The sequence below is a fragment of the Nothoprocta perdicaria genome, unplaced genomic scaffold (assembly GCF_003342845.1).
Source record: "Nothoprocta perdicaria isolate Ctin4 unplaced genomic scaffold, notPer1 scaffold_121, whole genome shotgun sequence".
NCBI lineage: Eukaryota > Metazoa > Chordata > Aves > Tinamiformes > Tinamidae > Nothoprocta > Nothoprocta perdicaria.
The window spans coordinates 237,184-260,226 of NW_020454328.1; the positions used below are offsets into that span (position 1 = coordinate 237,184).

The 23,043-nt window shown below is 39.4% G+C and overlaps 1 protein-coding gene across 1 annotated transcript in view; it reads right to left on the bottom strand.

The window, feature by feature from the left end:
• MARCH10 (membrane associated ring-CH-type finger 10) overlaps positions 1 to 18,942 on the bottom strand; it is a 28,586-nt gene extending 9,644 nt beyond the window's left edge. The window contains exons 1-6 of the mRNA XM_026054380.1: positions 18,898 to 18,942; positions 17,962 to 18,020; positions 14,609 to 14,714; positions 8,245 to 8,422; positions 3,474 to 4,725; positions 1,312 to 1,478 (exon numbers count right to left, since the gene is read on the bottom strand). Of these exons, the coding sequence (XP_025910165.1) occupies positions 1,312 to 1,478; positions 3,474 to 4,725; positions 8,245 to 8,422; positions 14,609 to 14,695 (1,684 nt within the window). The 5' untranslated portion in view covers positions 14,696 to 14,714; positions 17,962 to 18,020; positions 18,898 to 18,942. The remainder of the gene's footprint in view (positions 1 to 1,311; positions 1,479 to 3,473; positions 4,726 to 8,244; positions 8,423 to 14,608; positions 14,715 to 17,961; positions 18,021 to 18,897) is intronic.
• Between the last annotated feature and the right edge of the window lie 4,101 nt (positions 18,943 to 23,043).

Here is a 23,043-nt window from a genome sequence, read left to right on the forward strand (position 1 = left end):
GGGGAAGGTGGTTAAGCAATCTGGCTCCTAGATTAACCTAAGAAACTCTCTCCAAACAGGATTGCTTCCCTGTTTTCAAGTAGCACAAGGGGAAGTTTAAATTATTCTGCAAGGACAGGATTTGGGGAAGGATTGGGAAATGTGACTCACTTCCCCAAGTTGGGGGCAAGCCAGGAATTTAAATGAACAAGGCCTGGCTGAGGACCAAGTACACAGGATTTAACTGATACATCATCTGCCTTTTAAGATTGAAGAAACAAAACTGGCATAAGCCATTATCTTCCCACGTGCAGGACAAGAATTTTACACAATGAACAGTAGGTTAGTGTGTGTGTGTATATCATGTACCTACGTAGTGCCTTTTTGGAGGATAATTCTCTGGTTATTATTTGATGGTGGTCTTTTTCTTTGTGTTTTTGAATACTTAAGGGTAGTAAGCTTAAAATTTTAGAATGCAAGTGAGGATTTCTGAAGTCATAGTACATTAAAATGCCTAACACTGCCAAAATGTATTTAAATCTGAAGTATCAAATTGCATTGTGATTGCCTTCAGTCTCTTGATGATGTGTTCCATATCGTGAAAACATGYAGCTCCTTGGCTCGGAATTTTAACTTAGAACAACTGAACAGCACTGCTACTCTTTCCCTCAGAAYGGAAATAGAAATGGTGTTGCGAGAGCAGTCCTTACAGGCAAAAATAAATAAATAAAATGCGCCGGCAGGTGAGAGGGAAAGCAAAGTTTAGACAGCAGTAACGAACGGGCCTCTTCTGTAGGTGGAAGTAGCTCTCCTGAATGCTGAAATTCATTCTGCCTGTATTTCTTCTTTGCCCCATCTGAACTCTCAGCACAGTTCATGTATTCCATTTCATGGATTTCTCATTGAAATTTTCTCTTGCCTAATAGTTTTGCATCTGTGGTTTATGGCCCCTAAATAAAGCTTGCCATTCACCTGATACTGCTACGAGTTGGTGAAGACTGGCTCATTAATTCTTTCAGCACTGCATATAGGAGACAGCTTTAATCCAAACTATGCACTAGAAAATTAAGATTTCTTGTTATGGTGATCTGCTGACTACAAGCCAGAAGCCTAATCAAGGACATTAATTTCTATGGTTATTGCACTGTATGCTTGTGCTACATGAAAATGCTACAGTACTGATCAGGTGATGAGTTTGAATTTATTCAAAGACTATTTAAGACTTCACCTGGTTTAACTCTATTAGCATGTTGGAATTAGTTGGGAGGTAAATCTGGCACAGGCATCTCAACAGAACGCTTCACATCTTCTGGGTTTCTTTCTCTCACTTACCTGACTTTATTTTGGTTTCGAGCCATTTCTTGAGACATTTCTCGTGAACAAACTGCAAGCTTCCCACACAGCCACATGGCTCTAGCAGTGCATTGGTAGGAGAACCTCCAGCAATCTGACATATACGACACCGATCCCCTTCTTCTCCTGAATCTTCAGCTAGGAGACTATTAAGATATAATAGAAGAAAGCAAAAACTTCTCTCAGCACAGGCTGACAGTCGAATGAGAGACAGTATCTTTGCACTAATGATCCAAGATTTAGGGAGATTTTGTTCGGGACTCTTACAGCAGGATGGTGACCCACAAATATAATATGCAACTGTCCAGGATTATTGTTTCTTTAACAATTGTTCAAGGGAAAAACCTTGTAGTCTTTAAATCTCCTCTATGCTTTTGTGTAATCAGCACCTATGTTGAGAATTATATAGCCATATATTATACAGGAATTAGGGTGTCTGAACCGCCTCTGAAGCATATGAGGAACATGCTGCTGCAGAGCGTTTCCTCCTGAAGCTGTGATGCTATTGCATGCATCTTTGTCCTATGTGGTTTTCTTTCTAGAAACTTTTCTAAATTTTGTGTGGTGCTGGGAGAGTTATTTCTGATTAAGAGTGATATTTTAATCAAGTGTGGGGGGAAAGTAGTATTATATAAGCATATTAAAGACTTTCTAATTATGGATAAGAGATGAAAGCAAGCAAACTACTTACTGATTGTAATTTAATGCTTTTTGTATGAAGTCTAATTTTTTTCTTGGTAAGCAAGCTTCTAAACAAAAACATGAGCCTTGAATTTAACTCTAGATTAACTAATTTGGTAAAATAATAAAAATTCTGAATACAAAGAAGGATGAATAATTATTGTTCTCCCTTCTTAATGCATTTAAGCCCCAGCCACATACAGCTGCTTCTTGGTCCTTAATTATGACCCTCTACTAATAGCCCTCCATGCTACTCAAGGCACTTCAGAAAACCAGATTCTCTACATTATCCCCTCCAATAGATTGAATTTCCCCCCTGTTCTTTTCCATCCCCTGCTAGCTGTGGTTTGATTTGCCCAAATGGTTTATATTGGGAAGGAAGGAAAAGGCTTTTGGCTGGTAGGCTGCAGACCTGACCATGTGAGTATTTACAACCTTTTAGGGTAAAGCTGGAAAAACCTGTAGCTAGGTTTCATTCCAAATGTTAACTCTAAGCATAGTAGGGCACCTGTAGCCCAGCCTTTCTGTAACTCAAAAAAAAAAAAAATACAGCTTCCTTCAGTATGGAAGCTCTGTCTGGCTGATTGCTAAGTTGTCTGAGATAAGTGACGAACTTCTGAATGGAGACAGTTGGTTTATTTCTGAGGAAGCCGAGGACAGAAATGTTTCTCCTTGATAACATCTCTGAATCTAATTGTTTAAGCAGTTTCTCGAGACAGTGAGCAGCTTGCTGATTACAGCGAGCAGCAGGGAAACCTATTGCTCCCTCATTCTGCCTTTATTTGAAAGTCTCTGCAGTCAAAGAAATTACTCTATTTAGACCACAGAGTGAAAACAGGACAAGTAAACACTTAAAAATAACTTTGACAAACAAAGCAGTGCTTCTGAAGACTTGAACTTTTGATTGTGGATGAAATACATKAAGTTGAGCTTAAAAGGGCTAGTGCTTGTTAAACAGGCCATACTGCAAAGCAAGCCCTGTAGAGGAATGAAGTGGCAAGCTTTATGACCATTTCTCATCACCACATATACTAGGGCTGATGACGCACTTCATGGACGCACCTTGTGGAATCTGTCACCTTGTGGAATCCATTTTTGGCCTCCACCTCATTAACAATAAAGCCGCATGTACCCCTCATGTCACTGCACAAGCAGCTTTAGCAATATTTGCAAGAATAAAGCAAGTGTGTGTGATTTCTAGAAGTAGTATGGGGAGGCAAATTCCATCTTCTCATTCAGTAGTTCTCAGTATTGCTAAGAGAATGACACCTGTAATTACTTTAATGTTAGCATGCCAATATTACTAGAAATCCTGGTTGTCACGAATGATAAAAACTGAAATTTAACTGGAAGAACAATCAACTTCTTGCTTCTCACTGTAAAGAAAATTTGAAAGATGCATTTGTTCTAGTTGCCAGGTGTTTATATAAGTGTTTGCACATATATTTAATATTTCTCACCTTTCCTGTAGTTGTTTAAGTTTCTCTTGATCTGCCTGTGGCTTCCTTGCTTCCTCTGAGCTTGCTGACTGAGAGACTGTTGTGTTGCTCATGCTACTATTTAGATTTTGTAAAGCATACACTGCCAGCAAAGCAAATGGCAACTGGTTGTACAAGGTGGAAGATGCTGGGGAATTCAGGGTGAACCTCGTCTGAAACCCAGATGGGCTGGGAGAATCTAGAGATAAAGAACTAAGTGAATTTTGTAAGCTTGTCACGTTCACTGAGGCACCACTGGGAGATGAAGTGTTAAAGCTGTCTTCCTGTAAACCGGYGTTTTCAGGTACGCTGTGAAAGGACACTGAAAAATCAAAGTTTCCTGGAGGAGAAAGGGAGTCCCTATGGTGTAAAAGACACAAGGGTGTATGCATAGAGAACTTTGAACTACCATCCAAATCTGGTGTTTGTGGAGAAACTGTTGTTGAGTTCCTGTTTGTTGATGACTCGGGTCCCTGTGCAGACTGAGTTAAGGATCCTTGACTGTTAGGTGTGGAATGTGGTAAAGGCATGGGAAGCACAGACCAGGTCTTCGGAAGTGACGAAGTAGCTGGTCTGCAGTCAAAGTCAGAAGGACCTCCAGTAGCCATATAATTCCCATCTGGAGGGTGCAGCTTGTCAGTGCCCCTAGACTTTCTCCTTTGTGGTTCAGTAGCTTTGCCTGATAACTTTTTCTTGTTTAAAAGCCAATGGGAAGGTTTTCCCCGCCTTGATGAAGTGGTTTTATCGTTTATGCTTTCTTCCAAGCTATGCTGTTCACCTTGTGCTAAGGGTATTTCGCTAGATCTGTGGCTGTGACTCAGAGTACTAGGAAAGTGATTAACATTTAAACAAAGACTTTCTTTCTCCAACCAACTGGCATCTTTACTTTCTTCCATTTCTTCATGAGAATCTTCTGTGGTTAAGTGCTGGACAGAACAAGAATTTTTCCCTCTGGACCTAAAAGGTGCTTTTCTGTGTCGCAGAAGTGACAAACCACTCAGTCTGTTTGCTGCAGAAGAACCACTGGCTTCCTGGGCTTCCTGGGCAGTAGATGTGGATGGCTGAGCTTGGGCCCATGCAGGTACACTTTCTATTTTGTTTTTTCTCTCAAGCCCCCTGCGATCTAAACTGAGCTTAGAGTACTGTGTTAAACTCTTTCTTCCTTGAGATTTTTCCCAGTTCTCCAGTGCAGTCTCACTTGATGGGCCTGCACGATCCTGTGGCACTCCAAGATCTGTTTTCAAAATAAAAGCACTTGTCAAAACACTCTTTCACTTCTGCAACCAGTGTTTAGCACAGGTTTGGAGCAACTTAAAAATATTATTCTCATACTGATGCCATGGCACAGTCAGTTATAGGTAAGTCAATTCTAATGTGCTGCTTGTCAACAAAATAAATTTATCCCTGAACTTCTCTAGAATGCTGACACAGTCAATACTGCTCATCTGGTAGGGCATGTGTAAGAGCATGTGAAGAAAGCTAGCAAGTACTACCAAGTGATGCACTGGCACCTAGGAAGGCCAATTAATATTTACCTTCTTCCTGGAATGTGTTCCGACCCACCCAGTTCTTGCTTTGTTGGAAGTGCAGGTTCTGAAGAAACTACCACTACGTGAGCAATGAAAAAATGTATTGCTCACTTGGGTTAAGGGCTTGTTCCCTAATGCAAGAGATGGGATTTTCAGTGTTAAGGATTTTATCGCAGTTGCTTATTATGTAGCAATGTAAACTTATAGTGAGCACTTTAATCTGTCCCAGTTTGAATGTGAAGCAGAGTTGATTTTTAGCAAGCACTCTGGGGGTGGCCTGGTGTTTGTTATAAGCCTCAAGGGCAGCCTCCAAAAGAACTGCGTGTTAACATTTACATACAAAACCATATGTTATGATTAAAAAAAAAGTTTTAGAGATTCTAATTATTATCTTATAAAGCATGCCATGCAAATCAATAGGAAATCTGACAAGCCTCGTGAGATGAGAGGGAGTCTTGTTTTCTTGTCTAGTGCAGGAATGCAGTTGGCTGGCCATAAATCTAAGAATTGTTTCCATTCTTCAGCTCGGGGAAGCCTGAGGAGGTGCTGAGAGAAGGTACTCATAGTTCAAAACAGATCAAAAGGGTAGGGAAGAGTCATCAGTTGACCCTTACCAAATAAAAAAAGCTTTGAAAAGGCCATGACTAACCCCCTGTGAATGGAAGTGCTCATATATAAATTAAGACAGGCCCTAAGGCCCTGCATTCTCAACAACTGTACGTTCTACTAAGGACTTTGCTTGATGTAGTTTAGTTTCTGAAAGGTGAACCAGCTTACAATAAATCTTTCGCTGTAGCAGCTTGACTGATTTGTTAGCTGGTGCTTGTGTAAGGATTTTAGGGCAGAATCAGCTCTAGCTGAGCTAACATGTAAGGAAGACGGTGGCAAAACCCATCTACGTATGCTGTGCGGAATACCACTGAGGTACCACACCAATAATCATCAAGTGACAGGCAATCTTCCTTCTGGAATCTCTTGGTTGGGCTGCCTTGTGCTGTAAAATCTTTAAACTTTTTCTCCTTCTCTCTCCTTCAAAACAAAGTATTTGTTTTCTAGATAGCAATCAGAGAGTTCCTGAGTCAATGAAAGTGCTAACTCCAAGATGATAACAACAAAGCAAGAAAAATGTCTAGTGCTGTATTATTTTTTCACAGTTCACTTTTTGCCCATGGGCCTAGCACAGACAGAGCTGTCCTAGCCTCAAACAAATTCTGAATGGAAAATATAATCAGTAGTCAGGACCCTTGTGTGGGAGATAAGATACTGGGTTCAGTTTTTCAGCTCTGCTAAAATTTACCCTACACAAATTGCTTGCTGTGCCTTAGCTTCTCACTGAAATGGGAATAATCAACCCCGTAGGAATGCTGTAAAGATAAACTCATTTAAATGGTGTAGTTGGAAAAAAGCAGGGGGTAGGGGAGCAGCTAAGTACCTGAAATAATCAGGCAAGGGTGCCTSTGTGTGTGTTAAGGATAAATAAAGTATGGAGATAAAAGATAGCAGTAATGGCATGGGGAAGTGAGGGACAATATCCCTAGTCTAATGCAATATGAAGAGTACAGACAGGCCACTGGGATAGGAAGGGTTTAGGATAAACTTTCCTTTGAATAGCACATTTTTGATAAAAAGGAAAGTTAGGGGTTTTCTCTCTACAGATAAAACAAGCTACATACATAAAAATGACTTGTTAGCCCACAATCATATTTGACTTTTGCTTTATTTATAAGCACTGAATGCTTTCTCTTTCTTGCTCTCCTTTCTCTCCTTCTATCCATGGCTACGAAGGAAGGGGGGGAAAAAAAAAAGACTGATTCTACGCTGCAAATGACTGCCTAAATCAAGGCAGCCCTTTACTCTGGGRACTCCTTATTGATTTAAGTGAAGCTTTGAATGGAAGTAAGATTTTCGTCCTTACTCAGTTACAAGATCAGGGCATTTGTTAATTTTGACTCTTTCTCCTCAAATACCTGAGGCCTATTTTCTATTATAAATTAAACTAGAGAGATATAATGCTGATGTAAGTGGAATTACCTCAAACCTACAAGAATGCAAAGTGGGTGAATTTATCCTTGATTTTAAAATACTTATTTCTGATGAATAATGTTTGTTGAATTAGTAGAGTGCAAAGATGCAATAAATCAAAACTAGYGAAGGACCTATTTCCTCTCTAAAAAAAGTTAGCACAACTATCTTGCATTTTCAAGGGCATTATTGTGTAGAGCCCTGAGTGTAATTATCCCCATCAAGAACAATATCAAAATAGTTTTCTGTTTATGTAAGCTATTTCTGCAATGATATGAAACTGCCAAGACAGTCATTCCTGCAAATCTATTTCTCTTATGGGCCTGCTCTTTTGTCTTTAGAGATGTAGCCGCATTCCCATAATCCCCCTGAAGAAGCAAAACTATCCATCTGCTATGATATTTAGTGAAGAATCTTTGTTGTATAAATATTTTGAGCTTTGTGCTTAAAAATGATTATCACTTGAAAAAGCAACTTGCTGGCATACATACTAACTGACTTCACTGCAACAATAAACTGATGAGCTAATCCTGGCAAACTTCATATTGTATTCTGAGAATTTACTCATATGCATTGTTAGGCTGGAACTTGCTTAATTGCTGCTATTTAAGTTATGGAGGGGTTAGTTTATTTTTTAGTTTAACTAAGATAAAAATTAAAACCAACTTTTTTTGTAATTTAAATCCAAGTAATTCATTTTAAATTACCTTTCTTATCTCAACCAATTACTAAGTTTCATGTAGTATGGACTTGATTCTGTTCTTATTAAAGCCTAGTGAACACGACTGCAAAACTTTGCCTGAACCCTGTAGGGAGCAGTTAGAACCTGTACTTTACCTCTGGCCTTTGATCTCATGTTCCACAACTCACTAAAGGGCATGTCTACCTATTCTGCCATTTGTTCAGTTCTTCAGTTCTGACCAATGCCTGCAAATTATTTCACACGATTCAGTAAGACAAAATTTGGATGGGAATTATACCCAGAACTATATACTTGCTCCTATTTTTCAGTTTAAAAATGACCCCAAAATACAGGCATAGATTTTACTTTGGAACTACTGTGTTATTAAAAGAGGCTATTTATATAAAGAAAATAAAACAGATGTGCTCACTGCAGTAGTATAATGATAATGAAACTGCATGCAGCCAGCCTGCTATTTCTAATGTCAGGCAAGACTCAAATTCGTGTATCCAGTACTCACCTGCAGTGACTTTATTTGGGTCWAGTACATCTTTCTCTACTTTTTTAAAGCTTAGGTTGGGTTTCAGCTTTTGCTTGACTGATATCTTGTCTAAAATAGGAAACTTAAAGCCTCGTTTATTCCCAGTAGATTTGATGGCAGATTTCTGTTCACTTCCAGAACATTCACTTACAGAGGTCTAGAAAAGTAAAAGAGGTGCCTGAGCATCATCTCCTCTGAGGGGGRTGGGAAAGGGGAGCTGTGGGGGGAAAAGCAGTACAAATTAAGCAGTAAATCTTTTAAGTACAAGGAACAAAGAAATGCACTTTCCATAAATAGAAAGACCTTTTTCTCTTCTTCCTCTTTTCACACTGATCTCCCTCCTAACTGTATAGTATGAACTGAAGTCAGGTATTTCCAGATTACATAGTAGTTTGGGGCTTTTTTTTTGGGGGGGGGGGGGGGGAGGGAAGAGAATCAATTTTATGTGAAGTTCTTKTTCAGAGGATGGGAATCTTCCCTAGACAAACTGGAGCCTTTTGTTAAAAATCTATCTCACAGATAACTTGCCAGAGTACTACCACCATTGCAAGAATAAAGCTGTAAGCTGTGTTCAATCACAGTAGGACTGTGACTCTATGCTCTAGAAAAGTAAAATTGTGGCATAAAAGAAATATGAGTGAATGCTTCCTGCTAATTTTATTAGATTTGGTAACTTGCAAGTCTAATTTGAACTCATGACCTTTTGCATGTTAATGCCATCAGAGGAACTACAATGTAAGCCATTCAAACCAAGTCATGGTGGTTCAATTACAAAATGCTTCATATGCTCCTGTTCCACAAAACAACTCTGCCTTGTGTCTTTCAGGGAACAGGCATGACCTTTGTCATTATGATGTTAGCGGTTTTCAGTTATAACTATCCCTTTCTCACTAGCACTCAGAAATGAATACCAATCTTTAAAACTCCTTGTAATGAAATAAAACATAATGACTTTTTTATGTTAAGGGATGTTTAAATAAGAATACAAATACAGAGTGCTCAAGAATGGAAAACTAATTTTCAAGTTAATATGTTCCAACAATGTTTACATGGTTTAGCATAAAAATCTAACAAGCTGTGGGACAAAATAATTCCCTCCTTAAAGGAGCTTTTTTTTAAAAAAAGGCTATGTTAATCAAAAACGAAATAAATTTGTAATACATTTGCAGGYGCACTGAACTTTCTATCCCAATTACGGACTAGCAAGTTCACACACTCTGGCTTACTATCTCTGCATAAAGGGAAAAGCTGAAAGCAGCACCTCACTTTTTTGAAACAAAGGCTTATTAGTGGAGTTCTATAAATACTTATCAGTTCCTACTTGATTACACTTCCCTGCTTGATAAGCATGGTATTTATCTGCATTGCTGTAAAGCAACACCTAAGAGAAATCTAGTGTCAGAAGTTTCTATGTGGATAGTAAGCCAATGTTCTCCAAGGTAAGTACACTTACCTATACTTATATATACTAACCCTAATCTATAGTGAATTCCTAAACTCCTTTYCTCTTACAGATCAAGAAAGTCCATGCAGGGCACTAGTAAATGGTTAAGTCTACATTCACTGAGTGAGCATGAGTTTAAAAAAATTGTAAAGAAAAAGACACTTTTACTATTACACTTATCTGTGTGTGGGAAGAGGAGTATTAAGATGCCTCAGATGCAAGGACTATATTGACACCCTCGATTCTAAGGGCAGTGAAGGATTCCTTTCTCATCTTTCAGAGATCTTTAATAAAGTTGCAATAGAACCTTTAAGAGGAGGATTTGGGGGTTTGTTTACATATATGGAGATAGAGTCAAAGAGCTTTAGCGTGTACCAACATATACATTACTCACAATCTGGCAAATTCTGTATAAACATAATCCTCCTCTTGCATAGTATAAAGAAAAGATTGCTGAACCTTCTCTAGAAAGAAAGAAGGAAAACGTCTGTGGAGCGGGGGCAAATGTCTAATGATATAGCTGAAATGCTAGCAGATTAGCTGAGATTAAATTTAATAAGTGCAGAGAAACATCTTGGGAAACGCTCAGCCATAGTCAAAATGGTGATAAATGTTAGACAGTCACTGAAATATAATATTATTAAATCTCTGAAGTACCCTCTTCTAAGATCTACCTGAACTGATACTGCCAAGTACCCTCCTGAATCTGTTTTCTATAGTAAGTTGCATATTTTAATGAAGATTATTCCATTGAGCTGCATCACAATTGTATGTTCAATGTGTTGTGCTATTTGTTGGTATCACATCAACATTTCAACCAGAAGCAGAAAATATTTTGTCAACCAAATTAGCAAACTGTTTCTAGTTTGCATTCAGAAAATGCTGATATAACACATCTTGCAAACTTCACATTAGAAGTTTAAAGTGAAAAAATACTGCAGCAGAAAGGAGTAAAACATGGTATTGTTACAAAAGCAGAATCTAGGGTAGTCAAATATTTTAATTTTATAGAATTTATATCTTGCTATCTTAGTGACAGTTGGTGAGTCCAATTTTCTTAATATTTTGATTAATAATAAATTGTTTTCTTTTCATTCTGGGAATACTTTATTGAGCAAATGGCTTTAGTATCCTCTACCATAGCTTCACTCTTCTAGTTAAATATACTCGACTCCTCCCGATGCTCCCTGTTGCTTGTTGTTCTGTTATGGGGCTGCAGGTCTGCAAAGCGTACATGCTATTTCAAAGCCTCCAACGATAGGGCTGTATGCTAGAATGGTCACTGAAGTGCAGTGTAATTTACTTTAGCATATGGTGCAAATAAGGAGCAGTGTAGGAACAACAACAAAAAAGCTACATATGCTCATTTGCTAGCTTGCGTTGTAAGCTTCAGTCAAGATGGGGAACTGCTCTATATCCACAGATTAGGAAATAAGAAGGGCCACATTATTCATTTTAAGATGATTAAGATTCTTTTCTCAAAGGCATTGTAATTTCCTTTCTTTTTACCCAGATATTCTCAATGTTTATTTAAGCTGAGATCATAGTGTGTATAATTGTCTAATCTCACAGTCCATTTTAACTTAGTTCCACTGTTTTAATTCCATTTGGCTTTCAATCTGGGATAATTATAAATGTGGTATTTCAAAACATAGAACTGAGACATCAAGATCAATCTTTGCGTTAGGAAGAGATTTTTTTTTTTTTTTGTTTCAATATCCTATTTAGGTAGGGGTCTTAAACTGTTGGAAACAGAGCTGTACAAAAACTAGAGGGAGCTGTTGTTCACAATTCTTTAAGTCTCTGTTACTGCTTCATCTAAAATAAATTAGAAAGCTATTTCTTTTTCCCCACAGGAAAACTGCAGTGCCCAGAAAGCCCAACAAAATCACAGTAGGAGGAGGATGGAAAATTAAGGCAGAGGTATGGGCTATCTGGTTTAGTGGAAACATATGTATTAGCCATATCACAGAGAAATCCAGGGAAGTAAATCTGAGGACAACTGAAAGACTGAATTAATCCGTCTTTTGGTTTGAATGTATAAATTCACTCAGCAGTGTACAAAATGGCTTCCTTTCACTTTTGAAAGAGCAGAATAAATGTTGTGACAAACACTGAAAGAGAATGGTAAAGCTTTGCTTAGTAATGAAATGATAAACCTGTAGATAGTCTGTTCATTTCCAAGCTACTGATTTAACTCAATAACTAGAAGAAAGCTCAGTAAATAATAATAAAAAAATCTGTTTCTTAAGGAAATATGTGTTAAATAATGTAAAACAACCCAAACCCTCACCAAACAGTTCCAATGTCAGATAAACAGCAATATCTGTAGGGTAAACTTTTTTACATTCATGCAGCTTTTCAATGAAAGACAGTTACTATATACTATAATGCATGAAATATGCAGAAGCCAAGTATATATCTTGGCACAAAAATCCTCTGGTATATTGAAATAAAATGCCTGTGTATTTGAGGGGTTATCTGGTATGACTCTTGTGAAACTTGCCAACTATCACATCACTTTGGATCGTTCTTCCATTTTCTAGAAAATTGTTTCTCCTAAGTTCACTTTGTAATTGTCTGTTAATAAAAGAATCTCTGCCTCAGGGACAGGTTATCACCTTGCAGTTAGATACAGTCAGTATCTAACTGATACTGATCTAACTCAGTACATAAAAATCTTTCTTTTTTTTAAAGGCACCTACCAGATGCAGTCTAGTTCAARTTAAGATTTATACTTTTGAGGCAACTCAGTAGTTTTCATTTATTGTGAAGTAGTCTGGAAGAGCAGAAAGTGTTAACTCCTTTTAGATGAAAGTTAAGTGGAAGATACGTTCCACATGAACAGATGAGCACCAAGTAAAAACTCTAAAAATGCCTTTGGTGTGGATGTCAAATCCTTGTCATCAGCTCTCTTACTCTGTAAATCCACTCCTTCTGAGCTGCATTACTGCTTGTTGAAGGTATAARCCACAGTTACCCAGAGACCAGTCTAAGAGGATGCAATGAACTTTCAGCTGGCTACTGCCCACTACAGACCTTTGGCTGACTTTCTGATTAACATTAATATTTACATTTTTTATCTTGGTCTTCTCTGCTACGTACCTTTACCACTATAGGAGGTCTGGGAGAGTGGAAGGAGGTAAAACCAAAACAAATCATAAAGTATATAATTCTTTCACTGGAAATATGATGAAAGAAAGCACAGGGCAGAAAAGGCAATTTTTTATTATTTTGTTCACCTAACACACTGATGAGGGCAATCTAATAATACCAAAATAGAAGTGAGGGGTGTAAGTAAACAGTGTATTCAAGTTGCTATTAGAAATACACATAAAAAACCTAACACAACTATTTTACAAAAGCACTGTCACTTGCAAGAGAGTGCATGGGATAGGCATGCACACGCAGCCTAGGTATTCACCACATACATGTTTGAGTGTTTGGTAAGTTCAAGGAAGATTGCTTTGCTTTGTAGCATTGGTAAGCCTGAATCCAGCCAAGTCAAAGTTAGATCATCTGCATTTGCCAACAATGTGCACATTAGGGAATGACTCTGACCTAAATGTAATGACCTGATTTGAAAACACTCAACCATGTAAGGGAAATGGTTTCACAGTGGTAGAAGGCATAGAATTTTTCCACGTTCAATTCACTACAGTTTATACCCTTAAGCCCTCTCCTAGAACTCCTTCCACACTTCCTCCTGCAATGCAGGAAGGCAYGGAGACAACGTGCCATCTTTTTAAATAATAGCACATATTGCTGCTCAGGATGTAGGAGAACTGAATTTATTTCCCCTCCATACAAATGCTTTAGTTGCTAACTACTTGTTTCTAGTGGAGGTGTTTATAAGCTTGCCCTTGTAGCATTTAGTTAGTGGTTGAATTTAATGAAACACTTCTAATTTGATCTACCATCTTCAAGAAATGCTAACTCTTGCAACCTTTACTTGTAAAAGGCCTTCTGACAGAAACTGTGTACTCGGTCCCAGTGTGCTGTTTTTAACCAAAGTCCAGACACTGCTTGCTTTTCCCTCCCCTTTAGGCATTTAAATTATTGACAGTTAGATAGCAGCTGCAAACATGCTTTTTGTTTCAGCACAGCAGTATTATATTCCAGCAATCTTTCTGGATGTTTCCTTTATTGCTTTAGCTTTCCATTTTAGGTAGTCTAAAAATCTATTAAAATGTGACAAGTCGATGAACTATCCATATAAGTGGCTTTGCAGCATTCTAAATTTACTTTCAGTGATTCCATAGGAAACTGCCCCGATCTGCCAATCAACAGATGATTTAACTGCCATCTTTACAAATTTCATCTTGGCTCTGCAATTCATAATGTGATCTCTCTGCCTCTTACATAATTGCTAGTAATAAAGACTAGCATTCAGAATTTAGCTGAGAATTATTTTGATGATGCATGAAGCAGAAGAGGCTCCAGATGCTCTCTTGAATAGCTGTCATTGCTTAGTAAGCAATTAGGAGTAGTCACAGGCTTTTACTGTATTTAAACAGCAAGTGGGCTACTGGGGCCTAGTCCTTAGAAAAGCTCCTAAATTATAGCGAAATTTAAGAATAGGAGCAGATAATACACTTGTGATAATGCAGTGAGCAAATATGACAAAGAAATGCTGCTTTAATGCATCTATTATAGTATCAGCATGTAATTAATGCCAGTGTAAAATAAGGCCAGTTCTGGGTAGAACAAAGATGCTAATGAAAATATAGATGTATGACTTTTCTAATGTATGACTTTGTAAAACAATGAAACATTTCATGATTTAGAAATAGACGTTTTAGAAGAACTACTCTCAGACTGTTAGCGTAGCCAAACGAAAACAACCTTCAACGTGGACCGTGACCATGCCTTGGTTTTATGTATTGCTTTCTGGCATACCTCATGCTGTGAATCCATTTTGTTTGGCATTTCCCTTACATACTGAGCACTGCTGATGAACTTCAGCCTTTCCTGTGCTTCATCCATCGCACTAGTCAATCAAAGCCTGTACAAAAAGCAAGTATGTTATTTTTTTCTTATTATCTGTAAGGAGAATCAATTTTAATTCTGCCTTGCTATTGGTGGCAAATTGAACTTTGTCTTGCTAGTTACAAACCCTGTAGTTCCAGAATTATGTATTAACTTAAATGAACTGGSTCTATTCATCAACAGGGAAGCAGGGCTATTGAGATGCTACTCCAAGATCTTACTTGTAACTAAAGGTATCAGTAATCATTTGCTGGTTCTGCTTGTGCTCTTACAGTAATGCATTACATTTCAGTAAAGAAAATGCTTTTACTTATTTTCTCTGTGGAAGTTGGGCTTCATTTAGAAACAAGACAAAACATAAGACATGTTTATAATCCTGTTATAMTATTGCTTCTAATTATAAATAGTTGTTGATACCTTTTTTACTTTACCTGCCTTGTTTATATAAGCAAAGAAACATTGAGGTCTTCAGCCTCACAAGAAAAACATAAGCTTTTTAGGAGAAGAGCTGCAGAGACTGCCTGAGGATGGATGGAGCTGCCTTTAAGGGAAGTTTGCGTGAGTTACAGAGTTACAGCTATATGGGTTAACCGCACTTTTTCATCTTCACTCATTTGCAGTCTTTTTCTTCTTAGAATGATAAAAATGTCCTGGTATTCAACATCACAGACTGTTTTAATGGATATAAAGATTGCTTTAACAAGATATAGTGTTGTTCCAACACAAGGATTTGTTGTTTGGTTTAATCTTTGTTGTATAAGGAATATGTGTTTTTATGCCAGCTATTACTGAAGGCTAAATCTTGTCTTAACATGTCTGAGAATGGCATTACAAGGGAAGTACAATAACTGGATGACTCAATATATGCAAAATAAAACCATGTTCTTGCCCATAGGGAAGGGTGGGGAAGCAGAGGGCAGATACCTATAAGACATATTCTCCATGGTTTTTTGGAGTACACAGAAAAATTGCTTAGCCACTTTGTGACTTCATATCATGATTTCATCTGCACAAAACCACTAGATCAGCTAATATGTCTGATTTCATTTGGGGATTTTTAACAGTGCTAATACAAAAGCATTCTTTTTCTAATTAAAAAAATCTAGTCACCATAATGCCAGTCTATTTTGTCCTTTATTTGGAGCTGCATTTTAAAGAGATAATCTACTTCCATATGCTTAGAGGCTGTCTGTACACCTGTTCACTTTTTATAGTGATACAGAGCCTTATCAACCCCTTCAAAGTCATGCCCAGTGCTAAAGGGGTGGGCAGCTACTCTATACTGGCACCTCAGGAACCAACCTGAAGTTGGAGCTCTACTGTGCCAGCTGATATACAGAATGAAAAATAATTTAAGTAAGAAAAAGAACAGAGAGACCACAAAAAGATGTAGTCACTTGCTGAAGGTTACAAGCAAATTGCTGAGAGTCACGAGGAAAGAGTCTTATCCCCAGATTTGTTACGCACTGTACCATGTTACTTCATGAACATATCCAGAAACTTAATTACTTGTATTTAACTAAATTTGAAACAAGAGATATAATGAGGAGAAAGCCATACCAGCGTGATCAAAGGAGCAGTATGCAAATTTATGAAGAAAACATGCTGACTGGTCTGTAAAAATAGATGTGTTTCATGCACCAAAGATGATGTGAATTACATTCAGGGAGAATTAAGAAGATAAATCAGAAGTACCATGAGGAAAAACTCATAGACTGTTGATCACAATGTAGTTATGTCTGTAAGTACCACGACAACATTTTTGAAGGAATCATAGAAATCTGTACATGTCCAAATCAAATTTTCTCAGATACAAAACAGCTGTTCTGATAAGGCATTTAGAAAACATCTACTATAAATGACTAAAGAAATTAAGAAAGCAATAATGAAGTGTTTGTTAACAACCACCTTGAACTGCTTCTCTTGTTGCAGCTGTTAAAGAGGGGTAAAGGAAAAAGAGCCTTGGTCAGATAGCACCAACTAAAGAGGTAAGCCAACAATTTGATGTTTGAAAATATTGTGCAGACTCAAAGATTATCAGGGATTGTTAATGAATATAAAGCTACTTATTGTCAAAGAGATGGCCAAATAAGATTTAAAAAGGGTCAAAACTGGATCATTACATGTCTTTCACAGAGCAGGACTTACGGTTATGTAATTACTCTTGTTAATTCTTGCTGTTTTATAGTACAAAGTGCTCACAAACAGTCTGTGGGGACCTCATATACCACAACCTATTCAAGTGTTGCACTCAGGATTTCTGTTTTCTAAAAAGCCTTGTATACACATTTGTACTCTCGCTGTTCACAAGCAATAGACTGTAATGTCACCCATATAAAAGACCAATGTGAAACTGGAAATATGTAATTTAATTACCAGCAGACAAACAATATACCCCTCTATACACAGCATAAATTGGTCTTTGTTGGCAATCTCAGGAAACAGCCTCACTTAATTCGCATTTTCGTGAAAAATGACCTGGCTCTTTACTTTTTATATCATGCTGGTAAGACAGCAAGGACAGAATTCCCCTAATGCTGATCATATCTTACATCCTCAATAGTTGAGAAGAAAATTCAGTGTTTTCCACCAGATTAATGTTTACATACAATCAATGATTTTAATAACTATAAAGAGAAAGGAAGATGTATTTCCAAAATGTAAAAATCCTACTGGCTAATTGCAAATGTATCCCATTTAGTAGCTGTGCTGAAAATATATAATGTTAGTTCTGCAGTTAGTTCTATTCTCTTCAACAGAAGAGAACACAGATCATTTTCTCTCCCTCAAATGATTATGGATTACTTGAAGGAGGTTCTTCTCTGCCTACTGCAGGTTGAAAAGAAATGAAATGCACTACTGATTTTTTTTTCTTTACCCTCTCATAAAAGCTTGGGCATCTGAAACTCTACTGTCAAGAAGTTTCCTCCTTCTCTTTTGCTTCTGCAATGAGTAGGCGAGATAAGCAAGCAGGATATTGTGTGTAGTTTTGATCCCTTCCCTTAAACAAGCATATGGAAATGCTAAGCGGAGTTCATAGCAGGGCCACAAAAATGATCCAAGTCTTGGAAAACAAGTGTTAATGATGCAATGGTTAAGGAGCTTAACTTATTAAGCTTAATTGAAAAGCAGGTTAAGAGGTGACTTGATTGCTGCACACACCTTGAAAAGGCAGCTAATAGCAAATGGCTTTGCAACAACAGTGACATAAGAGGAACAAATTGGACAGTAAAGTTTTAGAACAACCAAAATCACCCAGTTACCTGGTGTTGAGGACAACAGAGCAGGGCAACCACTTAACAAGAGATGAACTCACCATCACCTGAAAATATTTAAAATAAGTTATCCACTTAAAAGATATGCTGTAGCCAGCCCCTGAGATAAATCATCCTGTCTATGAATGTGAGGAGATTGACTGGGCTGGATGGTTTTCATAGACCTTCCTGCTCTTAGGTGATGTGGATCTGTGAGTTTTCCTTTCACCTCTTTCCCTCAYGGATGTCAGGGGGACACTGATACTGCCAGCAGCTGCAATCGATAGGCTGGTAACGCAGCTTTGTATTAACACAGTTCAAAGCTCGTGTTGCAGAGTATCATCTGCTCTGCCACCCAACTGAGCAAGATCTTAACCTACACTTGACCCTTTGGGACACATGGGGTTAAAATGCCTTCTTAGGATTATTTGCCTTTGCTATCAGAAATTGGCTAAAAATGATGGCATGGCGCAGGCTGGGATGATGCTGAATATGAGGACACAGCCCAGCTCCTCTTCGCTGCTGTCTGGCTAATCTGTCTGCTTCGTACGATTAAGGTCAGGCTTCTAACCCCCTTTTTCCCCTGTGGTTGAAGGGCAGCAGGGAGGTTTTCTCCCTCTGTGGCATGCTCACCTCCCTGATGTTACCAATGTCTCTGGCTCCCCACTTTCCTCTCTGTGAGGCAAACTTAGCTCCTGAGGCCTGACATTAGGGTCTGCTAAACCCCCTGGCTTAAATAGATGATTCTGCACAAAACATGGGGCGGGAGAAGATGTGCTTGAGGGTGTGGTGACACTCATGTCCACTTAAGCTGTCACAGGAGCACAGCGAGGCCACACAAACCATCACCTGCCCGTCCTGCTCGCGTTAATCACGCTCGTTAATCGCAGCCATCTGTTACCACAGCTTGGGCGGGATAGGGGGGGGAGGGAAGGGAGGAGTTACCTGGCCGAGGTTATTTCCCCGGGAAAAGGCACTGTGAGCGAGCGGGTACCGCCACCCTCGCCGCCCTCGTCCTCCTCGCCGCCCCTTGCCCGTGGTGCGGCCGCCGGGAAGGGGAAGGTGGGAGATGGCGGCGGCGCCTCCGGCCGGGGCGGCGGCGGGAGCGCGGCGCAGCTCGCGTTTCCCTCACGCGCGGGCGACCGTTGGTTGCCGCGGCAACCGCGCCCGTTCGCAGGGGCGGGGCGCCGTTGCCGCCTCCGTGAGCGGGCGCTCTGAGGCGGCAGGGGCGGGGCGCCGTTGCCGCCTCCGTGAGTGGGCGCTCTGAGGCGCTGCCGCCTTCGGCCACCACCTTGGGCAATTCCTCTTTGTTTATTTATTATTACTGTTCTCTGTCATTATTGCTSCTTGCTTGTGGAGGGTTTACCGCAAAGTTAGGTGCTGTTCATCCTAAACCCCCATTTTTGGGGTAGATCTGCTGGTTTTCCTCATCTTCAGCCCTCAGACAGGTCCACGAATTCACTTGAGCACCAAGCTTGGAACAGGCCTGGTGCTGCTCGTCTCCTTCAAGTTAGGTGCCTATCGTGTTATTTTCCCTCATAGAAAGAGGTTGGGATTTGTATTGCATGATGACATGCAGGTCGGTCACTGGTCCAGCCCGATAGTGTCTGTCTAAACATTTCATCTTTCTTTCTATCTTGCTAGCCAGGGCAAAAAGATGAAAAGGGTGAAACAGATGTCAGCAAAGCAAGGTTGTGCTTAAAGCCTTGACTTCGCCCTTGGTTCACCCCTGCTGCTTTTAATATTGTCACGTTTCCAGCCCTCGGTGGTGTGTTTTAATTTGGAATTTCCTTGTTTGTTGTAGTCGGGCCACGAGGGTTGTTCTAATGGGTTTTGCTGGCCGTTCAATCACTTCCAGGAAATAGGGAAAATAAAGCAATCTGTAAGGCTGAAAAATGCTAATTAGAGCACCAGGGAATATTGCTGGGGGATATTGGGTTTCGGAGCGCCAGCAATGTCTTCCTTGTGTCAGTTATGGCTATGTGTGTGTATATATATAAATATTTTTATTTTACTGCCCTCATTATTTGGCTTTTGGTGCCAGTGCTGTTACGTGCATTCCGGAAAAACACAAAAGTAAAAGAAGTTATAAGCAACAACCTCATGAGACTCTCCAACAGCTATTGTAATATAACCTAAATAAGAGGTGCAACCTTGTTTGGCATTTCTGCGAATCCTTTGTGACATGCAGTAATATGCTTAAATCCCCAAATACTATTGTAAATCTGGCCCGTAATCTACAGTGCACAAGCAGCAGGGATCTGGGAGCAACATCTGCTYGGGGTGGGCATGTAAAGTACATCTTTATATAGGGCTGAGGGAAGGGTCCCTTCTTTTTGCAATGAGATCAAACTGTCAGACAAGGGTTTTTGGTGATCCATTATGGATGTAGTTTGTTCTTTTGCTTCCTTTTAAGTTTTAGGTTTTGGGGTTTTCTCTACTTTAAAAAAAAAATGTTATTTATTCATTTTTCTGCTCTTTATCATTTCACTTTTCCCTCTTTTTTTTTTTTCTTCTTTTTATCCTCTTTATCATTTTTTTTCCTCTCTTGACTCTTGCTGAAGTAGCAGTTAACGTGGAGCAAGCAACAAAGGCAAAGACCTAGCGGATGGAAGCCAACTGGCGTTGCCCATATGATTTAAAGTTGTTATTTCTTTATATAAACAACATGCCTGAGGTTGCAGTTGTAGCTTACATTATCCCACTCATGAATCTTTGCATTTACATGTTGTCTATGTGTTCTGCATTATATCTCTCTTTGTGCGTGTGTGTGATTTGTTGGAGCTTAGTATCGTAATGAGAGCATCTCAAATGTGTAACATGTATAAACTGGGGATTCCATGATAAAATCGGTGTCCTGCAGTGCATGTATTCAGGAATATGCCCTGAGAGGAAGCTTTCATTTCGCTAAGATGCTTTTAGAGCTCTTGTGTGGCCAAATATGTGGCACATGCCCCTGAGTGAGYAGTATCGAACGGTTCTCAGCACTTGGCTTTCTTCTTTTGTGCAGTTTTATTTTAGGAATAAACTGTCAAATCCAGCTCAGGGCTATGGAGATGGGAAGGTCTTAGCCTTATCAGTCCTTTTGGAATGACATGTGTTGAAAATGTCATAGTAGGATRCTGATGATGACCTTGTTTGCAAGGGTGTCTTAAGCAAGCTGTAAAGAATGCCTTGTATGCAGTTGTAACTTTGCATTGTGAAGCGCTATCAAAGCAGTATAAAAGCTCTGCCATCAGAGCAGCAAATCTCACCTGACTCCACAGAGAGCCACAGATGAATTCGGGTTATTTCTCTACTTCAGTGGTCAGTGATATTTTCCAAATTACTACATACTCACCACAGGAACTTGAGCAAAGCTGAGAACAGGGCAAATCAGACTATCACGGTATTTATGCTCARGCTTTTTACAGGCCTCCACAGTGCCTAAGGGGGCTCTTTTAGAAGCTAGATCTGCACGTAAAGATCTGGTTTCATTTTTTTCACCATCTGGGGATTGATACACTCTAAGAGGATTGCAGCTTGCTTATTGTGTTCCAAAGATGGATCCTCTTGCATGAAAACTGAAGTGTAAATACAAAAGAGAATGGATTGAGTTCACAAATGCTGAGGATGAATACAAAGTTGAACAGCAGTTCATGCTAGGGACACTTAAAAAAAAGTCTTGTTGGCTAAAACCATAACTGCATCTTGATACTGTCATTATACTAAGCTTAAGAGTAAGAAAAGAAGCATGAAGGAAATGTTTTAAAAACATATTTCATTGTAATATAAGAATTAAGGATTTGAGATAATGTGGCATGAAGTTAATTGGAAAGAATCAGTTTGATCCACTGAATTTTGTCACAAGAGTTCTGCTATTTCAGTGAATAAACTAATGAAACGAGCCATTAATTAAAGCATGGGACTGCTCAGAAGCCTAGATAGACCAAAGAAGGGACTGTAAACTAATAGAGACTGGACCCATTGGTCACCAATAGCTAATGCTGCGGTCTCAGGGTAAGACACAGCTCCACAGACTTGTTACATGACTGCTGCTAGGAGCAAGAACAGGAGACCAGAGAGGGAAGCTGTCTGTGCTTTTGGGGCTTTTTTGCTTTCTGTGCCCTTTTGGAAGCTTTTGCTACTAAAAACAGGCCGGTGGGCGAGGTRTATGTGCAGAGGCCCCTCGCAAAGAGTGAAGTTGTCAGAAATAGTCTCTGTTTGTCAGCTGCATGTCCCCTAACAGGATTAAGGTCATTGACTGAGACAGTTTGATAGTAGCAATGCAGGATTGAGGAAGTAAAAGTTTGTTTTTTTTTTTTTTTTGAGGAGGGAGAGTGTTGCTAATTAAAGCCAAAAATGTATATGCTTCAGTTGAAATGAGTGATATTTGGCAGGTCTGAGTTATGTACCTGGAGGAGCTCCAACATTCTCGGACTCCTAGATATGGCCTAGTAATTACCTCTGGTCTGTAACTATTTTTTACCAGGCAAAACACATAATTTGGTGAAGCCAGTTATAAGCTGTATTTTACTTTGCAAACCGCAACAATCCTTTGTCCTCCGAGGAATGTGGAGCTGCAGTTATGTCCTTTTGATGGGGTTTTGTGTTTTAGCCTTTCTTCTGGGTTTTGCTGAGCAGGTTAATGTCCGCTTTGCAAAGATGATGTCCCAAGCTCCAGCCAGCCCATATTGGTGTGAGCCCTGCAGCAGATTAGGAATCTTTCAGAGTCTGAGTCTGTCCTCTGGTTAAAGAAAAAACATTCCCTGATCAGTGTTATGCAAGTAGCTATTAGAGCTGGTATCCTGAAATACAGAAGCATGTCGACCTCTTGCACCCTCGCTGCCTTTGGAGGGGTCAGGTGTGAAGCAGAATCGCTTCAAGAGCGGTTTCATCTCGGCACCATTTCTTGGGAGAGCTGTGGATGCAGGGAAGCCCTGAGTCAGGGCTGCGTTGCTGCGTGCAGCAGGCCCAGACACAYGATGATGATGATGATGATGGTGCAAGCCTGAAGTGAACTGCTCTGTTCAGAAGTGGGGGGACTGTTTGTTTTGGGGAGAGTTACTGCTTTAAGTCCCGATGCTACAAGCTCCGCGTTTGCAGTGGATA